Below are 18,983 nucleotides of genomic sequence, written 5' to 3' on the forward strand. Positions count from 1 at the left end.
TTCATTCGAGTGTTGTCAGTTGTAATTTATTTTTTTTTAATAAGAAAATAAACATTATCTTCTCAATCTTCTCAGGGATGATTAATCTGTACAGTCATTTGAGCTTAACATATCTATGGACTTGAGCTGAATAAACTCATATATATATATATATATATATATATTTAGATGTAAAAGAAACCCGCCTTTCTTATATTCTTTATATCGTCACACAAGATTGCTTTATAAATCAGAGTTGCGGGAACAAATTGATTTATAGGTTTACGGATGAACACAATGATGAAGCTCATACTAAAACAACAATATTTTTTTATTTTGTTTTGTACATGTCGCACATGAATATCTGGATTCAATTCCTACAATGTTTAATCATTAAACAGTTTTAAAAATTTGTCGAATACTTAACAGAAAATTATTTTGATTTTCTCGATGAATGAACACTGCACAATAAGCTTGAAACTTTCTTCTGCCTTCTTGGTTAATTTTAGTTAGAGAAGTTATTTAATTAATTAGGTGACTACAGTTAAAAAAGTGGAATTCGAATCTGCGAACCGAAATATTGCGCATAGTTTTCAGACATAACAAAGAATATTATAATTATAGAACAAACTTTATTTACATTCTATGTACATTAATGTTTCATTTAAGATCGCCTTCGTTTTTCACAGAGAAAACAAAAATTGCATTTGTGCAGTGTGGTTTTTCGAAATAATACGATAAGGGTTTAATGATCGTTCCGATCGCGTTCGTGAATTAGGAAGGTGTCTTGGTACAACGAGCTCGGCGTTCGGTGCATCATTGTCACGAAAGAGCTTCCCGATGCTGGCGTCGATGCAGGATTTGGCGTTGGAGTTAACAAGGGCGTATTCTGAAAACTGATGGCCAGTGGAAGAGCACCCGACGTGCACAAACCCACCGCTCCCCTTCCGCTTCCCGTAACCGAGCGATATCTCGAAGGCCTTGCAGACCTAAAGAATCATTTAATATTTTTGTCAAATTTATTTCTCTTTTTGTATTTTCACAAGAAGAATTATTTATTGATTATTATTTGATAGGACTTTAGATAAGATCTTCTTTATTAATGGAAACTTTTTTTTATAATTTGAAGAATAAGAGAAAAAAATTGAAGAGATTAAGCAACTCAATTTTTGAGAGAATTGTATTATAGGTAAATGTAATTAAATTGTAAAGTAATATTACGTTGAAGATTAATACGTATTAAGACTACACTAACTAACTTTGATATATTATAAGTATAATCGCATTACCTGGAACATTTGCACTTTAGTAAGCGAATAAATGCCATTCGAAAGGTTTTATTGAAGATAGTGTAGATGATCGGATTGATTGTCGAAGATACGTAGCCTAGCCAGAGGAACGTGTCCACTACGTGTTTTGGCACGGAACATCTGGGACAAGCGGCGAAGAAAATGTTGAGTAGGAAGAACGGTGCCCAACATAACACGAATGTGAAAAACACCAATCCCAGGACCTTGCTAGCTTTCTGTTCGGTCGCGACTGCGTTCGCGGACAGAGATCTTTTTTTTGTCCGACCCGCCAGAAACCTTAAAGAATGTTGGATCTTTAAGGACGGAGGGATAAAATTTGTAATGTCCGGATCCGTTTGAGGAAAGGCTACCTGAGATTCAGGGCGGTAGGTGTGACGTTCAATTGCAATTTCAGAGCCCTCAGGGTGAAATTCCGTGTTTCACGTGCGATGTTCTCTGGCGTTTGGGTCGCCTGATCCACTTTCGACTTGAGCCGAGATCCTGCGGCGGGACTTCCGGCGCCGTTCGCTGTTAACTTTAAATGCGGCAGAACCTTTCTCACAATTCCGCATTTGTCGCTGCTTCAACAATCAAATGAAACTTTTTAAATTTCCCAGAAACTATTTGCGTATTTGTTCTTAAAGATTAAGCGTTCTTTTAAGCTATTTCCTATTACGATGTAATTTATATTTGTTATGTATAAAGATTGCAATATTTAAATATTTAAAGAGATAAAAAAATAAATGTCACAAATGTTTCTTGTTGCGCACTGTATTTTGCGTAATTATTTTTTAATTAAAATACATCTTTTTATAATAATATATTATTATTTCTACATAGTGAAATATTTTCTGATAGAGACGAAAAACAGAACCATTGTTTATTTTATTCTGCTTTTCGTTTTGCAATTGCAACAACATGATACTACTGTTGTTTTCGTGCGCAGAGACCGTTGAGAGTTTACTATTAAAAATTGACGCGTTGATGAAGAAAGTTGGTATCACATTAATTCGCGGCCCCGGACTGGTGGTTACATCGCGACGCTTGATTTAAGATGCATAGACTCGTGGATCGTCGCTTCGCATTGATATCAGAGGTGTTGCATGCGCGATCTACCTTGCATTAAGCTGCGCGAACACTGTTCGATAAACAACTAGTACGTATACATAAATATTATGAAGCTGCATAAAGCTGCAGCTTTACTTTTTTAATATAATATAATAATGATAAATCATTCAATTATATTATTTATACAATATAAATAAAAGATTAAGTTTTGAGCTTTTTTAAAAATAAAAATATAAATAAAATAAAAGTACAACGCAATAAAAAAAGACGGGTTCAATTTAATTTTTAATATCTATTCTCGGTTTTAACATTTATTAATTCAATTAAATTTATTAATAATGTAAAAAGATGATCTTAATTTAATATATTATATATAATTTTATATATTAATATATATTGTAATTTATAATATAATTTATAATATAATTTATGTGGAAAGTTTCGAACTGATATTCAGCCTGATATTCGCACAAAGGATAAAGGGATGATTTTTTTTTTAAATTAAAATATAAATAACGCAGACTAATTTTATTTTATAGAAAATTTTATTTTTTAAGAAGAACTAAACCTGAAAATAATAATAATAATAATAATATCTATTTTGAACTCTTACCTCTCTTTTTCTGCGCTGCAATTAGAAGAGCGAACCTGTCTTGCCGAGGGGGCTGATGATTGCACACCAATAGTCGTGGTCGCCATTGTAGATGACGATGATGCTGTCGACGATGTCGTTTTTGTGGATGCATATCTGCCACCTAATCGACGAAATTGATCCCCTTCCGGGTTCTCAGCTGCAAATCGCGCCTTTTTGCGTAACAGCTGCACTGTCAATATATAAGTCGCCACCATGACGATCATAGGAATATAGAAGGCAATCAGGGAGCCGAACACGAAGAACGCCCGATTATTGATGACGCATACTCCTGGCCTGGGCATGATGTTTGAGGGATTAATTACGCCTGAAACAACAATCGTTGAGTCCTTCTCACACCTCGACTATCCTCTTCTCTCTAATTAGGTGTCTATTGAAGTTCTCGTCAAGCTTCTCGTCAATCTCCCGGAGCATGACTCTCCGCAAACTTGCTTTAAAATAGTAATGAATATATTTGTGTAAAAGAGATGAATTATTTCCAAAAGTGACCCTCAAACTCGAATATTCTCGATCTAACTTTGCACGATCGATCCTCTCTAAGAGAATAAACGTGTAGTTACGTGTAGTAAATTTCGAGAAATTTGGTATAATAACTTGCCTAATTAGAATTTCCACCGGGCTATTTGCATTACAAGGGGTAAAAAAGAGGATGGAGGTTATCGCCTCTGTTATCGACTAGAGTGGCTTATCGAGAATGGTTATCTTAATCATGCTTTGATAAATGTACATTATGTCGATAAAGTATCGCGGCGTTGTCACGCTTTTTCGCTCTTCATCTCGAGAATGCAGAAAAATATCATTGGCTCGTAAAAACGAGGTTCTCTATCGATCCGTCGAAGTATCACTCCTATTTTCTTATCTGTTCCTCTTACCAATTTTTGAACGTATATAATAAACTATTTGTGCAGTTTTCTAAACAAAGAAATTCCTCTGATATATTATTTACTACTTAAAAGCAGCAGACGATATTAATATTCCAGAGGTTAATGGGGAAGGGGAAATAATAACAGAACGATAATAATACAACGAAACTGACAAGGAAAACGTTAAACGTTAAACAGATGCCATCATCAAATTATTGAATTAATTTACATTTGAGTAGCAAGTGGAAAATATCTATGTTAGAAAATTCGTTCACTAATATGCATAATCGGGTTAGGATTTAAATTTTCCGAGTGAGAGAAGTTGCGATGCAGTTTCTCATAAAACAGTTTGCTCTTTCGGGGAGTTTTCGTTTTGATATTTAATTTGTTCCAAAATTTTGGAACAAGCGACGCGCACGTGTGGTGTGGTGGCTTATGGGAAAACGAGATAAAATTGTATTATTTATCAGGCTTGACAATGAAGACCTTTAATATAGTATACCTTCTGTTGTGAAGGTTAATGCAATAGATAAGCACGATGCGCGATTTATCTTGAAATAGAATCACCCGGAATAAAGAGGATTGTATATTCTATGAGTAGGCAAACACGGAGCGGCAGTGTAGCCTCCATTTCTCGAATACGTTTCGTCTCGGGGATTTGTTTGCCGATTCTACGCGCTTTCATCGCGCTCGCACTTAGCCGTTTTATGAGATACGTGCCGATCCATATCGGGGGCTTTCTACTACGGGGGGGGGAGGTAACCTCCCCCGCAGATAACCACCGCCGATACGAAGGAGGAGAGGGGGAAAGGGGGGGAAAGGGGTAATTTACCTAACACCGTGATGGAGCTGGAAACCAACATAGCCAGCAGCCAGACCGCGGCGATCTTGAAGCCCACCATTCGTTTCGTCGATGTGTGACGTGTCCTGAGCGGATTACGGATACCCAGATAACGGCCCAGGGAGATGAAGCACATGTGCATTATGCTCGCCGAACACGCGAGCACGTCGCATGTCACGTATACGTTGCACCACACGACGCCGAACGGCCAATATCCTGAAAATTCGAAAAGACGGGAAGCTATGGATGTCAAATCCAAGTGAAAAAGGGCCACGTTACGGCCTGTCACGATGCCATTATAAATATGTCTATTGTTCGGGCAATAAACAAAAAGCTTATTTCAAAATTAGCCTTACGGCTGTATTTTTAGATGAAGAAAAAATTTAACGTTACATAGATGTCAATTCTATTATGTTTACGTGTATTGTATTTATATATGTTTTATTCGTAATAATAATTAAATTTTAAATAAAAATTTCCTTCAAATGAGATACGCTTGAAATTGGATGAGAAATAAGATTATGTTATCTATCAATACTTTTAAAGAGAGATTAATTTGCAAACAAGGAAATGTCGCGAAGTCTCACTTGTGATAATACGATCTGCACGAAGCAGGAAATGTTAAATTTTTTTATCAAGTTTTAGTCAGAAAACGTCGATTAAAAAAATTAGTAGAGAGAAATGTAAGCTGTCTTCATGTTTTAGTCACCTTTGGATTATTAAAATATTGAAAATATCGAATAATCCGTAATTAAAATAATATTTGAAGATAGTAATTGAAATAATAATTGATTAAACTTTATTTCGTAGTTAAACTAATTGTGTTTCTATTTGTTTTGTAAAGTTTATGATAATTAAGTAATTTAATTTAAATAAATTTTTTTATTTTCTTAATATTCATAAAATATAAATAATATATATATCATAAATAATATATATACAAATGTATATATATATATATATATATATATATATATACAAAAAAAATTATAGAGGAAAGAATTAATTAATGGCGGATTTTCACGATTTCTTTTTATGGGCTATTTTTTAATAGAAATGTGGCGGAAAAGGATTTAAGTAGAGCATGATATTGTTCTTGGAATTATGACTTTTGTCAGACATTTTTAGTGATGCGCAGAGAAATGATAACGAAAAAAATAGACTGAAGATACGCGTTAACATATAGATAGAGATATATGAGGATGCGCAGGAAACGTATGATGCATTCACGTGATACGATGAATGGACCACATCAAACGACGTCAAATGTCGGAAGTGCGTTACACAAGCCGTCACTTTTCGCACATAAATTCTCCGAGCTGCCGATATAACTTTATAGCTTCAAAGATTTGCGGAAACTCGAAGAATTCGCCCTGGAACATTTTAGGGCTATATTCATAGCTGATCGTGATTTGACGAATGGCCATAATTTCGAAAGTGCCCTTATTCGAGGCCTTACGAGAATTTATTATAACTCTTTTAAATAATCTCTAATTCAATAATTTTCTGTTATTGCTTGTTGAAAGAAAATATACGTATATAAATATCTAACGGAATATCAAAATATATAATTCTTTATAAATTCCACAATTTAAACAATTTGTTAATATTTTGTCAAAATTGAATTTTCTGCAGAACAAATGATTTGATATGTAATATTCGATTCAAAATTTTCGGAATGCAATGGAATGTAATTTCGTATGCAGTTACTCGGTATTATTCTAAGAATTAAGCAAACGTTAGATGATGACAGACTGTGTAAACAGCGATTTGCGGCGCGAAAACGATTTAATAAGGTCAATAATGATATATGTATATGAATCGAATTGTGTCTTCTCGATCATTGATTGAAAATAATGTGTATTGGACTATCGGTCATGAACATGAAACTTGGTAATTCTATCATTCTGTTTTACGTTATATTCCGTTTTCATTGTATCAAATTTCTTCCATTATGCAAATCTTAGTATCGTAACTACGGTTCAATATGAGTGACATTTAACGAGTTGAATGAGCGAGACATTGCGCACATTACAAAGTGTAGTTTCTTCCTTTAATCTACCTAGCATGGATACTAACCCAATTAAAATAATCAACTTAATCCGCTGTCTCTCAGTATAGTGCGCTGCACTCGTGAGAATTAAGGCGAGAAGCGCAGAATTTCTGAGGACGCATAGTAACCCCAAAAATTTGCATAGTCGTATTATATTAAGATCTCCTCGGAGATTACGTTGCGAGGAATTTCATTAGTAACAGATTAAAGCACGGCTTGATGAACAGACACGCTGCAATAAAGACTTAAAACATAAAAAAAAAGACGCGAAGAGCAAAAATGAAAGTAAGAATAAAAAACTGTTAGCTTTTTTTTTTATAGAAAATTGAAATAAAAGAAAATGGTTAGGTCATCATAGGAAATTCTGAGCGAGAACGTTTGAGGTGGTACGTATGGTAGAGATGTAAATAGCTCCGACGTAATATTTACACATTCAATATTTCATTGAGAAGAACATAAGTAACGATTAAAATTAAAACTATAAGTACATACATCCGAGTACATTATGGGTATTGTATCGCACGAACATCTGCGCTTGCTGAGTGCATCCGGATATCATTGTTTAACATGAATATTTGATTTGAGGAATTTGACAATTAAAACTGAGAAAGAAAGATAGAGCATGCATCTTAAAATAAGAGCAAAAAATAAAACATAAGTAAAATTCAAATGAGAAAATTTGTCTACGGGGGGGGGGGGAGGGAAGAAGATTCAATTGTTAAAATCTTCACGTTAACGAAATTACACAAATTGGTAATTCGATTTGAAGCAACTTATGAAAAGATGCTCCAGTTGTTGTTAACTCCGCGCATATATCATTCTTTTCCCCCATTCTTTTTATCAATTTGGAAAGTTAACGGCGGAAACTTTGTGGGTACCTCCGGAAATGCGCGAGGAAAGAAATTGCGATGCGATAGGGAACGGCTGTAACGGTAGTTCGCGCGTGAAGGCGCGAATGCCGTTGAATACGAAATATTCGCATAGCTCTGAGGCGGCGAGTTTGCCAATTTTCAGTCATCACAAACGCTACGCGCCAATGCGCATCCCCCGTAACAAGGTACATACGCGCTGCGGGTTGCACCGCGACCACGTACGTGCCCGCAATGCACTTCCTGCCTGTTCTCGCGGCATATATATATTCGACGAAAATATGAAAACAAACGTCGGAAATGAACCGTGCGGCTTAACGAGTGTAACGAGCGGTCGTCCCGCGAGTAGAACCGCAAGTTTCACACTTCCAACGATTTCAGCACGAGTTTGTCCCTGTCGGAAATATTAATTTGACATATTTTGACATTCTTTTACAATGCTTCTAATAATTGAATATTAAAATAAAAATTGTCGATTAATAATTGTCTAGCAATAATATAATTTTGGAATAAAGTCGGAATAAATGATTGTCGCGGAGTAATTTTCATTCACGGTTAACACTTAAAATTGTTTCATTATAGTGATTTACGATTATGATTATTATTAAGAACTGTTTTAAGGTTCTTTCGGTGTTGTATTTGATCCTAGGCTACTTATAGATTATTTATTTTTAGATTAATTGAATTAATTTTTTTGTAATTATATGTTATCCACAAAGTCTAAGAACATAGATGAGACGAGGGACGATTTATGATAGATAAATGTCATCGCAGGTAATTGTAGGTTGTCATCAAGCCGACACTAGATTGGACACTCGAAAGTACTTAATCGCCATACGGCGTGCTTCGTTGCTCGCAGCAATTTCAGTCGAAACGCGAATTAATTAGCACCATAATCACGGTATCCCGTAATAGGATCAAGGACGTCGAGAATTATTAAACGTAATAAAACATCGCTGAGCTAATCTTTATTTATCAATCCTTAACATTATTGTTGTTTTATTACGTAAAATTAATTTATTTCAGAGTATACAAAAAATTAATAAAAATTATTTTCCATGCGATGGCGGGCGTAAAAAATGCCAATTAATTAGCATTAATATTTTTCCTTTTATAAATTTATCTCTAACATTTTGCTAATTGCTGATTATCCCATACATTTAAACATATTTTTAAGCTATTAAAAAAAAGACTTAAGACAGAAGTGAATTTTAACAGAACTTTTATATAATTGGAGGCTTGTTCTGGACATTACAAATTTTAAAATTTTAAATTCATGAGATTAAAGTTTTAAAGGAGTAGAAATGTAGGATTAGATCTATAGTTAAAATTTGAAAGGATAAAAACTAAAAGTTTCGTTAATCGTTAACTTTAATAATATTAAAATTAATAAATAATGTATTATATTTAAAAAAATTTGAAAGAACTAATACATTATAAATACTTTTCACCACGTCGATGCAATTAGGGGAAATCTCATGTATCTCGCGCATCGCGAAGTGAAGTGTCGCAACATCGAAGCTAGAAAATACGAGAACGCTTTTTATTTCAATAGCATTAGAATCAACGTCGAATCGAAGAAAGTCGAAGAAGTTGAAGGAAATGACTATACTAGAGATGCTTCAACGGAGTTTCATATTAACGACTTGATGGAATCGAATGGCGCTTGCTGTCCCGGATTTTAAGTTCTCAGGTCCTAGATCTGCCTGGAAATTACTCCTTCTAGGTCGTGGAGCAAAAGCTGTCTCGTTCGTGAGATAAACGAGCCGCGACGATGAATCCGCTAATGCCTCGCGTGTCATCGGCGCGTTTCGCGTGAAGAATGGGGCGCGAGCACGTGACGCGAAAACTCGTGGATAAAATCGTTCAACGGAAGAAGCGGGAAAAGGCGGGCCAATTGTTCGTAGTCGAGAAAAGATTTATTTGGGCCATAAATTAATTTACGAATTATTTCAAAATCAGTAACTCATTCTTGGTTGATGAGATAACTAACTATTAAGTTAGTTAAAAAAAAAAAAAAAAAAAAACAAAACAATACGTTAATGAATATATATCTTCGGAAGTTAACAATTTGTCTTTAATCTGACGTCGCATTCTGAAATTAATAATTAAGTTTTGTAAGAGATGAGCACTTTTAAATTCGATTAATTTCGATTAACTATAGGGCAATTTACGCGATTATTAGGAAACTTTGCGGCGGAATATACGTAAGATCAGGAAGGAGAAAGAGAGAACGGACACAGAATCTTGCGCGCGTGTCATCTCCCGTTTCTACATTGTTCCACTATACCATGGCGTCTTAAGCTCCGGATTGTATTACGAAGGTAATCCGATCGCGCGCGACGCTACGCAGGTAAAATTCTGCTCCGGTGGGCCGCTAATACGCACCGTTCTACTCTGCATCTATTATTTGCGGCACTCAGCCGCAGATATTTCTCTTTACACAAAATATTTCCGCTCTTTTGCTCATTCCACGTTTATCCGGCATCTTAAAATTCTCAGATATTTGAGAATATCTCGTCATGATATTTGCGTCATTCGTGAGCGTGTCTCGTTCATGAAACCGAAAGTTAAAGGGAAACTATCTAGGATCAACATCTGCGAATAACAGTGAAAAGAAAGCTATTCTTGAAAACTCACCTAGAAAGCCAGGTATGGCACCCAATGGCATGACGAAGAGACTGACCAGGAGATCAGCCATGGCCAGCGACAGCAGGAAATAGTTCGTCACGTTATGGAGCCTTCTGTCCAGTCCCACCGCCAGGCAAACCAATATATTTCCCAGTCCGCCGGCAGCTATGAACACTACCACAAACAGAAAACTCCAATCGAAGCGACGTGTCTTCGTTCCCGCGCCACCGATCTTGGATCGGTGCGAGCAGGACACTGCCAGATCGTCGGCGATGCTCCCAGTTGGCGAACACTCCAAAATCTAAAACATACCGGATATTTATCCGTCCGTTACATCCGAGATGGATGGCTGGAATTTTCAAAATGTCAAAACGAAAAGATGACAATTTCTAAATGTCGTCTCGGATTTGAAATATCGTCTTTCGTCGTCGAAATGAAGATCTTCAGACATCATCCTCGTCCTAGACGGAAATCGAACAACTTTGCCACATTTTGACAAAGAAATATTACATTTATTATATATTAATATATTATACAATTAGATATAATTTTAGATTTAAGACAGAAATCTTAAAAAAAAATATTTAAAATTTTTCAAATTTTGTAAAAATTATCAATGAAAAGTTAAAATGCTCGAAACTTTGAATTTAGATGTTCCAAAATTTTGTAGTTCTTAAATTTTTTTTTATACTTTTAAATTTCGATCTTTTTGATACTTTTGAATTATTTAAAAAATTTTTGAAAATTACCCTGAAAAAATTTATTTACTTGTAAAAAATTGAATTTTTAAGGGATAAAGATTTATCTTTTACTTGAATTTATAAAATCTTAGAGACCCTTGAGTAATTTGATCTCAAGCGTTTTTTGTTTTCAAACTTTCTCAACTTCTTAAATCTTTAATATTTTTAAAAATTTCGATATTTTAATGTTTTCAGTTTTTAAAAAGAACTCTTACTTCTTCTTCGATGGACGTGACATTGCAATTCTTTATCGGTATTCTGGACAGAAAGACGCCTTCAATGTTCTCAAGGCCGTTGAGGAACAAAGATATATTAACATTGCAACTTGTATAATCACAGGGTGTGCACAAAAGTGTCATCGATGAAGCGGAGAAGGTTCCTCTCTCGATTGTAGTGCAAAGATGATTGAATCCGCTGGAAATGATGTCGCACTCCTCGGTGCAGCTCAAAAGAGTGTCATTGCAAGACACCTGGTGCAACAACGTTGTCCAGTTGCTGGCCCAAGATGTCAAATTGCCCTCTGGGATCAGCATGACGAGCCTCGATGGAGTTCTCAAGATTAGTACCTCCAGTCACGATCGATAATACGTGTATACGAAGTCCTTATGTTGATGCGAGGTACTTCTGAAGACAATCTGAAGAAATAACAAGATTTTTATCTTGTATCCCCATGTTTGTCATGTTTCTAAAAAAAGAAAGAAAAGAATAAAAATTTATGAATTAAATATTAAATTAAACGCATATTTTAATTTTTGAAATTTATAACTTCTAACTTAATTTATATTTTTATAAGAATTCGGGATTTAAAATAGAATTAAGTTCTCTATAAGTTCATCGAAATTTGACTAATCTTATGTTTATGTCTCACTTAAAGTTTAAAAAATTTAAAGGATACTATATGTTAATATATGTAAATTTTAACAATACAAAAAAATCTAAATCGTTAAATATTTGAGTTTTTAAAAATCTTAATGTACAACTAAATCTAAATCAGCTCGGATTAATTTTTCAAGGATGTCGCCTCGCTTTATCCGCTCTCCTTTTAATTATCGGAGATCTGACCGAGCTTTGTCATCGGTTTCTTTATCGTCAGAAATTCACAGCGATTACAACGTCAGGGAGGAAAGGAGGACGACCATTTGCGCGTTGATTGCGGGCGGAATCTTACGGGACAAAGCGTCGCTCTTCCTCGACAAACAAAGGCGAGATGTCGGCTTGTAGACTATCGGGGACATCGATAAATGTGTAGACGATCGGACGCGTGCGATCCGCAATGTCCCCGCAATGATCCCTTGTTCGAATATTTCCACAGGCGGGTTACAAAAATGTCAGCAGCCCCTTTGGAGCTGCTATTTATTTGCCGGGACACCGCCGGTCGGATTAACTGACGTACCGGATATCGACAGTCCGTGTTCTCCACCTCGCGACAATGCTGATCCCCGAACAAATTGCTACTTCGGCAAGCTTGCCTGTCAATGACGTATCCCGGCGCAAGTTATCCGGGCTCATCCGTTGCAAATAGTAACGTGAAAATCAAAACTAAATTCCCGACAGCAAATAAAATTCTCTTTTGTCTTTTTTCCTAATATTTCATTTTCCCCTGATGGATGTTTTAAGCAACGCTTTCACTCTCAAATTGACGATATAATATTCATTATATTATATTCATACCTTGAAATATTCTATTCGTATCTTGAAATTATTATGTAAGATAAGTCAGATATATATATATATATATATATATATATGAGTTACGCGTTTAGAGCATATAACTATAATTAATTTATACAAATTAATTTATACATTACGTATCTAACAAAATTACGATTAGTAATACTAATTAAGTTTTGTATCAAGGAATTTCTTTGACAGAGAGTCCATCTATTTGATCTCTCTCTCTCTCTCTCTCTCTCTCTCTCTCTCTCTCTCTCTCTCTTTCTCTTTCTCTAAGCGAAATTCGTTTGCATCAACTGGCACTTTGTAATTAGCGTAATTAAAGCGGTTATCGTGAGTGTAGAATTTTACGAGCAAAACTGGAAACCGATTTCCTGTTTCCCAGAAATGAAGAGAAAGTATACCTTCCAGCCGAGTTTATGCGGAAAGTTGATAACGATACATTAATGTAGGGCATGAATAATAATAAAGTTGATGCACTAAAGCCGTGGCGCAATATTGCGACGCGCGGAAGAGTGCTGCTTGATCTATTTATACCTAAGAAAGTTCGCATATCGCAATATTCCATGTATAAAAATAAACGTAACTCTTGCATGACCTGCATGTAACATGTGTTACTGGTAAATGCAAACATACGTATCGCCATATGTTATACTTATGCTTATCTTAAATGTATATCCGTGATATTTAACAGTATTTCATGAAAGTACACCAGTATTCTGCAAATTAACTGAGAAATTACAGAAAAGGATTTAATCAGAAAGACCATGAAAACATATAACACATAACATACAAAATAAAGTACATACAATAATGATAATCGTAATTGATAATTGTATTTATTATTAATGGTGAAAGAGGTGAGATACAAACACGTTAATTATGTTACAAATTTGGATAAAAATTACATATTCATGAATAAACATCGAAAGATGTTTATCGTACAGCTTTTGTGTACCGTGGCCCGAAAATTTCATGGAAAATTTAATTTTCAAAATTGCATCCAGCCTGCACTTTTCGATCCCGATCGTAAGAAGCCGAGACACCACGTCCTAAGTGGTTTGATCCGCGAAAGTGCATTAGGGTTGAAATGCATCGCGCTCGCACTAAAGCGAGGTGCGGGTTAACACGTTCGACATCGGGACCGATGGGAGAGAACGGGAGATACGGATGTAACTTATTAGCGATAACGCATGGAAAGTGACGCCGCTTCACAATGACTATTGACGTCTCTAAGGCAATCTCAAATGATAGTGATATTCCGTCGTGATTCGCCGTGAGCCCGTCGAATAATCACGGATTGGAGCACTCAAAAAATAGAGAAGATGCAATCGGTTTTTCTGCAATGTGTACTCAATTAATAGCTTATCATCCTCTTGTTAAATTGAAGATTACCGCCTCCATTGGTTATTGGTTTTTTTTTTTATTTGCCAACAACATTACCGTGTAATTAAAGCTTTTGCGGTTACTTCCTGCGTAAGTTTTCTTTTTCGTTGTGAGCACGTTTTGCGTGCACGATAAGCTTGTCATCTATTGAGGTATTCAAAAGTTGGAAGCATAAATGTTAAAATGTGGAAGTATAAGCAATGCGCAGTAAGATCACGGGATTATTTTATATGTGTTAACAAAATGGATTGATTAAATTTTGCAATTTAATAATTGTCAATTTGATTTCCTTGCTTTTATCTGTAATTTGTAATTTTATTAAAATTTATCGAAATCGTACATTAATATCGAATAACTTTCTCATTATAAAGGAAATCTATTTATTTTGATCTTTTGCTATAAATGTTGGTCGATTAAAATTTCTGACTTCAATTATTAATACTGAATATTTATTTATTGTTCTATATAATTAATATAATTTTAAAATTTGCTGCAACAATTATTTATTATTACACATAATAGTGTTTGACTAATCGCGGTTGTATTCCTATGGTCAATAAATATTTATCTTGCGTATTTATTCAAATTTACCATAAAACATATGATTATTCTAATTAAAACTTAATCAATTGTAATCTATTAATTAGTAAATTAAGATAAAAATTGTTTAAAATAATAAACGTTTCTAACGTTACAGTTTTTCAAGACTTGAATGGATAATTAAGTTAATTTTTTTAATAATAATACGCAACGCTTTAATAATCGATTCTTTAGGTAGAATGACGCAAATTACATTCGTGATATTTTACGCTAATTTTTCCGAGAGAGAGAGAGAGAGAGAAGGAATGAATCCCGAGAAAAGGTCGACAGTAATTCAGTTATTTCCCCTTTCAATGGATAAAAAATCGGAAATTATGATTGTAGCCTTATATATTTGTATTACATTCTACAGAACGTATAGTTTGGAGTTCAAGTTTTTAAAGCGTGTTTTATTTATGCTCTTTATGCTCTTTTATTCACTTTTAAAAAAACTGCAAGAGATTTAATTATTACCGTTTTCTCGCGATGCTATTCAGTTTTACTCACTTCATGCTGCAAGAGTAGCTGTCAGCATGAAAATCGTGCATCTAGACAGGTTATATTGTATAATTTTTATATATGTATTTAGCTCTTATCACAGATAAATAAGTTACAAGTTCTGTGAAAATATTTTTCGTATTTTTTTCCAGAGTATTTTGTAATGATTAAATATTGAAGCTGTATGATTATATATGTAATATGTAAATAATTTTCTTCATATTATATTGTAGCTGTTCAAAGTAAACATGTATATAATTGCAATACAAATTGATTGAATTTATTTAAATTTTATTATTAATTAAAAAAATATACAATGTCAGAAAATAAATAGTGTATACGTATTTATAGTATCTGATTAAAAAATGCATATATCAACGATAATAAAATATTACAAATTGAAATAAAATAAAGTTGGAAAATGGAGTGAAAGAGTAAAGTAAAATAAAGTGTAAGAGGGATGTGTAGGAAGTGAAAATAAAAATAGAAGCTATAAAAAAATAAAGTAGATAATATCTTATTTGTCACAGGGAGCGCCAATCGGAACAGATTAGTTAAAAGTACGTGAAGACATTTGATTTCCTTTCCTACTTAAAAAAATGGGGCGACATTAAAGCAACAGGTCTCGAGTTGTCGTGCGCAATTTAGCTAATAAAATGTCAGACTTCCGCCGAATGTAAACGACTTTTCGAGAAAACTTAGTGCTTGTAACGCAACGAGATCGATAGCTATTGCTCCGATAAAGGGATCGCGATTAATGAGAACTTCGCGCATAGACGCGGCTAATCAAATTGCACCTACGTAAGTGACGGCACTTAAAAATCACGCTCAAAGTGGTGAGAACTTCTTTCTTTCGCCACTAAATAACGCTTAGCTCAAATTCTTCCAATATGCTTCAATGGATGTTTATAGCAGTTTATAGCATTTTACGTTTTTTTAGCTTGAATGAAAATTGTAATAAGAGTTTAAATAAAAAAATTGATATATATATATATATATATATATAATTTGACAAATATAATAAATATATATTTAGCAAAATATTTTTTTTTTAAAAGAAAGATTTAAATATTATATTTTTAGTAAAATTAGATGTCCTTTTCTTTTAAGAATTAAAAGCTTTAAGAAGATAATGTTATATTATATATTTGTTTTAAAAAATTCCAAGAATTTGTAAAAGAAAATTGACCTAAAATCTCACTATATTATTTTTCTATTTCATTCTTTTTATTTGATAAATGTGCGGTAAAATAAATCAGTTCTGTAACGAGCAAAATCTGATCCAATCTCTAAAGGAAATAGTATATTGTATTGAATCGATTTTATACGATTGCACTTACTTTTCCAATTTCTGCTGCTCGCATCTCGACGCCATTGACTCTCTCGTTTCGCCGTCGGTGTCTTTTGTTCATTGTCTGAATCCCAGACAGAGCCGAGACACTTCTCACTTTCTTCGTGAAATTTCCACTTGCGTTTTATGTTGAATTGAAATTATTTTTTCATTGAATCCGCCGACACTTATACAAGGCGAAAGAAGTAAATTCTTTTGTTCACGAGTTACTATTTCCATTTCTCTCTTGAGATTTTATAACTTTGATTTATTAAATGTTAGAAGTTTATACAAGACATCTTATATTTATCAAGTCATCTCTCGGCTGCAAATTCTCTGGAGGATTTCGAGTGAGACAATTTTCACCAGAAGTGTCAAGTAAAAAAAGTCATCGAGGATCAGACAAGTGTATGGCGTAAATTTTCTCTGACTAGATATATATATATATATATATATATATATATATATATATATAGAAAGTACTTTTTTCTAATAATTCTTCAATGTAAATTCTTTCACAAATGTGTCTTTGATTCTATGATAAGAAAATTTAAGAAAATAATATAATACATTATATATAAATAACTTCCAAATTGTAACTTTGAAAGAATTTATGTAAATAACAATTTTTTTCTTTACTTACGTTTTAACTTTACTTATGTTTTAGCAAAGTGTTAATATTTTGTAAACTCAAAAAACTTTAATTAGAAAGATATTTTTCTTGTAACTTTTTTTAATTTATATCTTAATTTATATCTTCTATATTCTTCTAATTCTTCTTCTAATTTATATCTTCAACATTTTATATCAATTAATTGGTATTATAAAATAAATAAGAATTGAACAAGTTATGGTGTCGCGTGTTATTTTTGAGCTTGTGAAACTCATTATGAATCTGTGCGATATAATTTCACGATTCTTCGATATCCAAAATGAATTCGGCCGCTCGGGCTTTATTAAATTTCAAATGCTTCGCTCGATATTTGAATAACAAAGTAGTGCGATTCTATATCTGGCTTTTTATGCGCGACAGTTCGAAAAGCTTCGGATCCGAGTAAATTTCAGCAAATCAACAATCGAGGTTATTAACACAGAAATCGGAACGTATCACAATGAAACTTTGTACTTTGTCTATTTGAGATATAAATAAAAAACTTATATAAAAATTATTAATAATATAACGATATAGATAGATGATACGACATAATCAATTATTAAACTATTAATTACAACAGAAACTATTTATTAAAAATATGCATTATTTACGTCAATATTCTTTTATGTGCAAGATTAGTAAAAATAATTTGTGCTATTCTTTAATTGCAATATAACAATTTTATTAGATTTTAATATAGAAATTTAAATAGAAATAATATCGAAGTTTAAAAGTCAATTTTAAAAACTTTAATAACTTTTGTTAAATTTGACAAATCTGAACGCGAAAGATAAAAAATATATGATAAAAAATATAATTTATTATACCAATAATAACGACTAAAATTACCGTAACAAAGGATTAATTATTTCAGAAGTCAATAAAGCAAATTATTTAATATAACGATTAGTTATTTTATTAAAGTCAATTTTAATAAACTTTAATATACTTTGCAAACCTAAAATAATTTTGTCATGTTATATTCGCGAAATAATAAAACTAATAATTAATGTAGATTTTCTTTAAATTTAAACATATAAAAAAGCTCGCAGAGAGATCGAAGAACGAAGAACGAATTGACAACAAACTGAATCAGATGTTAATCTGAAATTATTAAGAATATTTGACAGAATGTTTTTTATCTTATATATTTGGCATTAAATAAATATTCACGAAAATTACTATTATTAATATGCTACAATACTTAAACTTAAATCACATACAAAACTTAAATTTCTTGAAACGAGTAATTAACTTTTTAGTGGCAGTCATTTGTTTTTATTCCTACTGAAAATACTTCATCAGAAAATACTTCAAGTAGTTCATTATAAATGCTAAAAGTGAAATTCAACTTTTGTTCTTTTCACAAGATTCAGCTTTTTTTTTTCACGAATATAATAAACGAAGTAAGTAACGCGCTGTAACAACACGAAACAACAATCTAAAATACGCGATGCTCGCGCTCGGACCGCGCGGATCATACTGAAGAGGAAGCTACAGAGGCTGCGTGGTGAGAGATGAAAAGAGACCGGGAGCGGGATGGAAGCGAGACGGAAGAGCGCTAAAATTTGCGCGCCTTCCTTTCCGCTATCTCTTCCCCTACCTCCGCGTTTTTCTCATTTTTCTTTCGTTTCTTTCCCTTGTGTCCCTCCTTCCTTCCTATTATCGCGAACTTTCCCTTATTTCTTTTTAGCGGCTGATTTCTTCCTTTCTGCTGCGTAATTCTTCCGGGGACCTTCTCGTGTGTTGTAAATATATCTTCACGCTTGCTTTTTCTTCTCCTTTTGTTTCTTTGTTTTTTTTTTTTTTTTTTTTTGCACCTTACAGCACGATTTATGACTAGAATTTGCGACGGAGGGTGACTAAATCTGAATAA

General features: G+C 33.4%; 1 protein-coding gene across 10 annotated transcripts; it reads right to left on the bottom strand.

The window, feature by feature from the left end:
- Window positions 1-286: 286 nt before the first annotated feature.
- On the bottom strand, window positions 287-18,601 carry 5-HT2A (5-hydroxytryptamine receptor 2A). Of its 10 annotated transcripts, none has more exons than XM_089076821.1 (10): window positions 18,331-18,601; window positions 17,096-17,244; window positions 16,463-16,882; window positions 11,201-11,620; window positions 10,255-10,546; window positions 4,684-4,908; window positions 2,950-3,295; window positions 1,640-1,849; window positions 1,269-1,565; window positions 287-968 (listed from the first exon to the last, which is right to left on the bottom strand). In XM_089076821.1, the coding sequence occupies exons 4-10, from the start codon at window positions 11,516-11,518 to the stop codon at window positions 725-727; spliced, it is 1,932 nt and encodes a 643-aa protein (XP_088932947.1). In that variant the 5' UTR covers window positions 11,519-11,620; window positions 16,463-16,882; window positions 17,096-17,244; window positions 18,331-18,601; the 3' UTR covers window positions 287-724. The 10 variants fall into 10 exon arrangements, with proteins under 10 accessions (XP_088932947.1, XP_088932946.1, XP_088932949.1 ...); XM_089076820.1 differs by having other exon boundaries at window positions 17,096-17,583; XM_089076823.1 differs by lacking the exon at window positions 17,096-17,244 and having other exon boundaries at window positions 16,463-16,788.
- Between the last annotated feature and the right edge of the window lie 382 nt (window positions 18,602-18,983).

The sequence above is a fragment of the Pogonomyrmex barbatus genome, unplaced genomic scaffold, assembly GCF_055798465.1.
Source record: "Pogonomyrmex barbatus isolate J1 unplaced genomic scaffold, ASM5579846v1 scaffold2, whole genome shotgun sequence".
NCBI lineage: Eukaryota > Metazoa > Arthropoda > Insecta > Hymenoptera > Formicidae > Pogonomyrmex > Pogonomyrmex barbatus.

What these genes read in the sequence shown, in the direction of transcription:
- 5-HT2A (XM_089076823.1), bottom strand. Translation starts at nt 11,518, where the DNA reads ATGCTGATCCCAGAGGGCAATTTGACATCTTGGGCCAGCAACTGGACA. An exon ending in TCACGTCCATCGAAGAAGAA is followed by an intron (nt 10,547 to 11,200) that starts GTAAGAGTTCTT and finishes GGTATGTTTTAG; the next exon opens with ATTTTGGAGTGTTCGCCAAC. An exon ending in CAGCTCCATCACGGTGTTAG is followed by an intron (nt 3,296 to 4,683) that starts GTAAATTACCCC and finishes TTGTTGTTTCAG; the next exon opens with GCGTAATTAATCCCTCAAAC.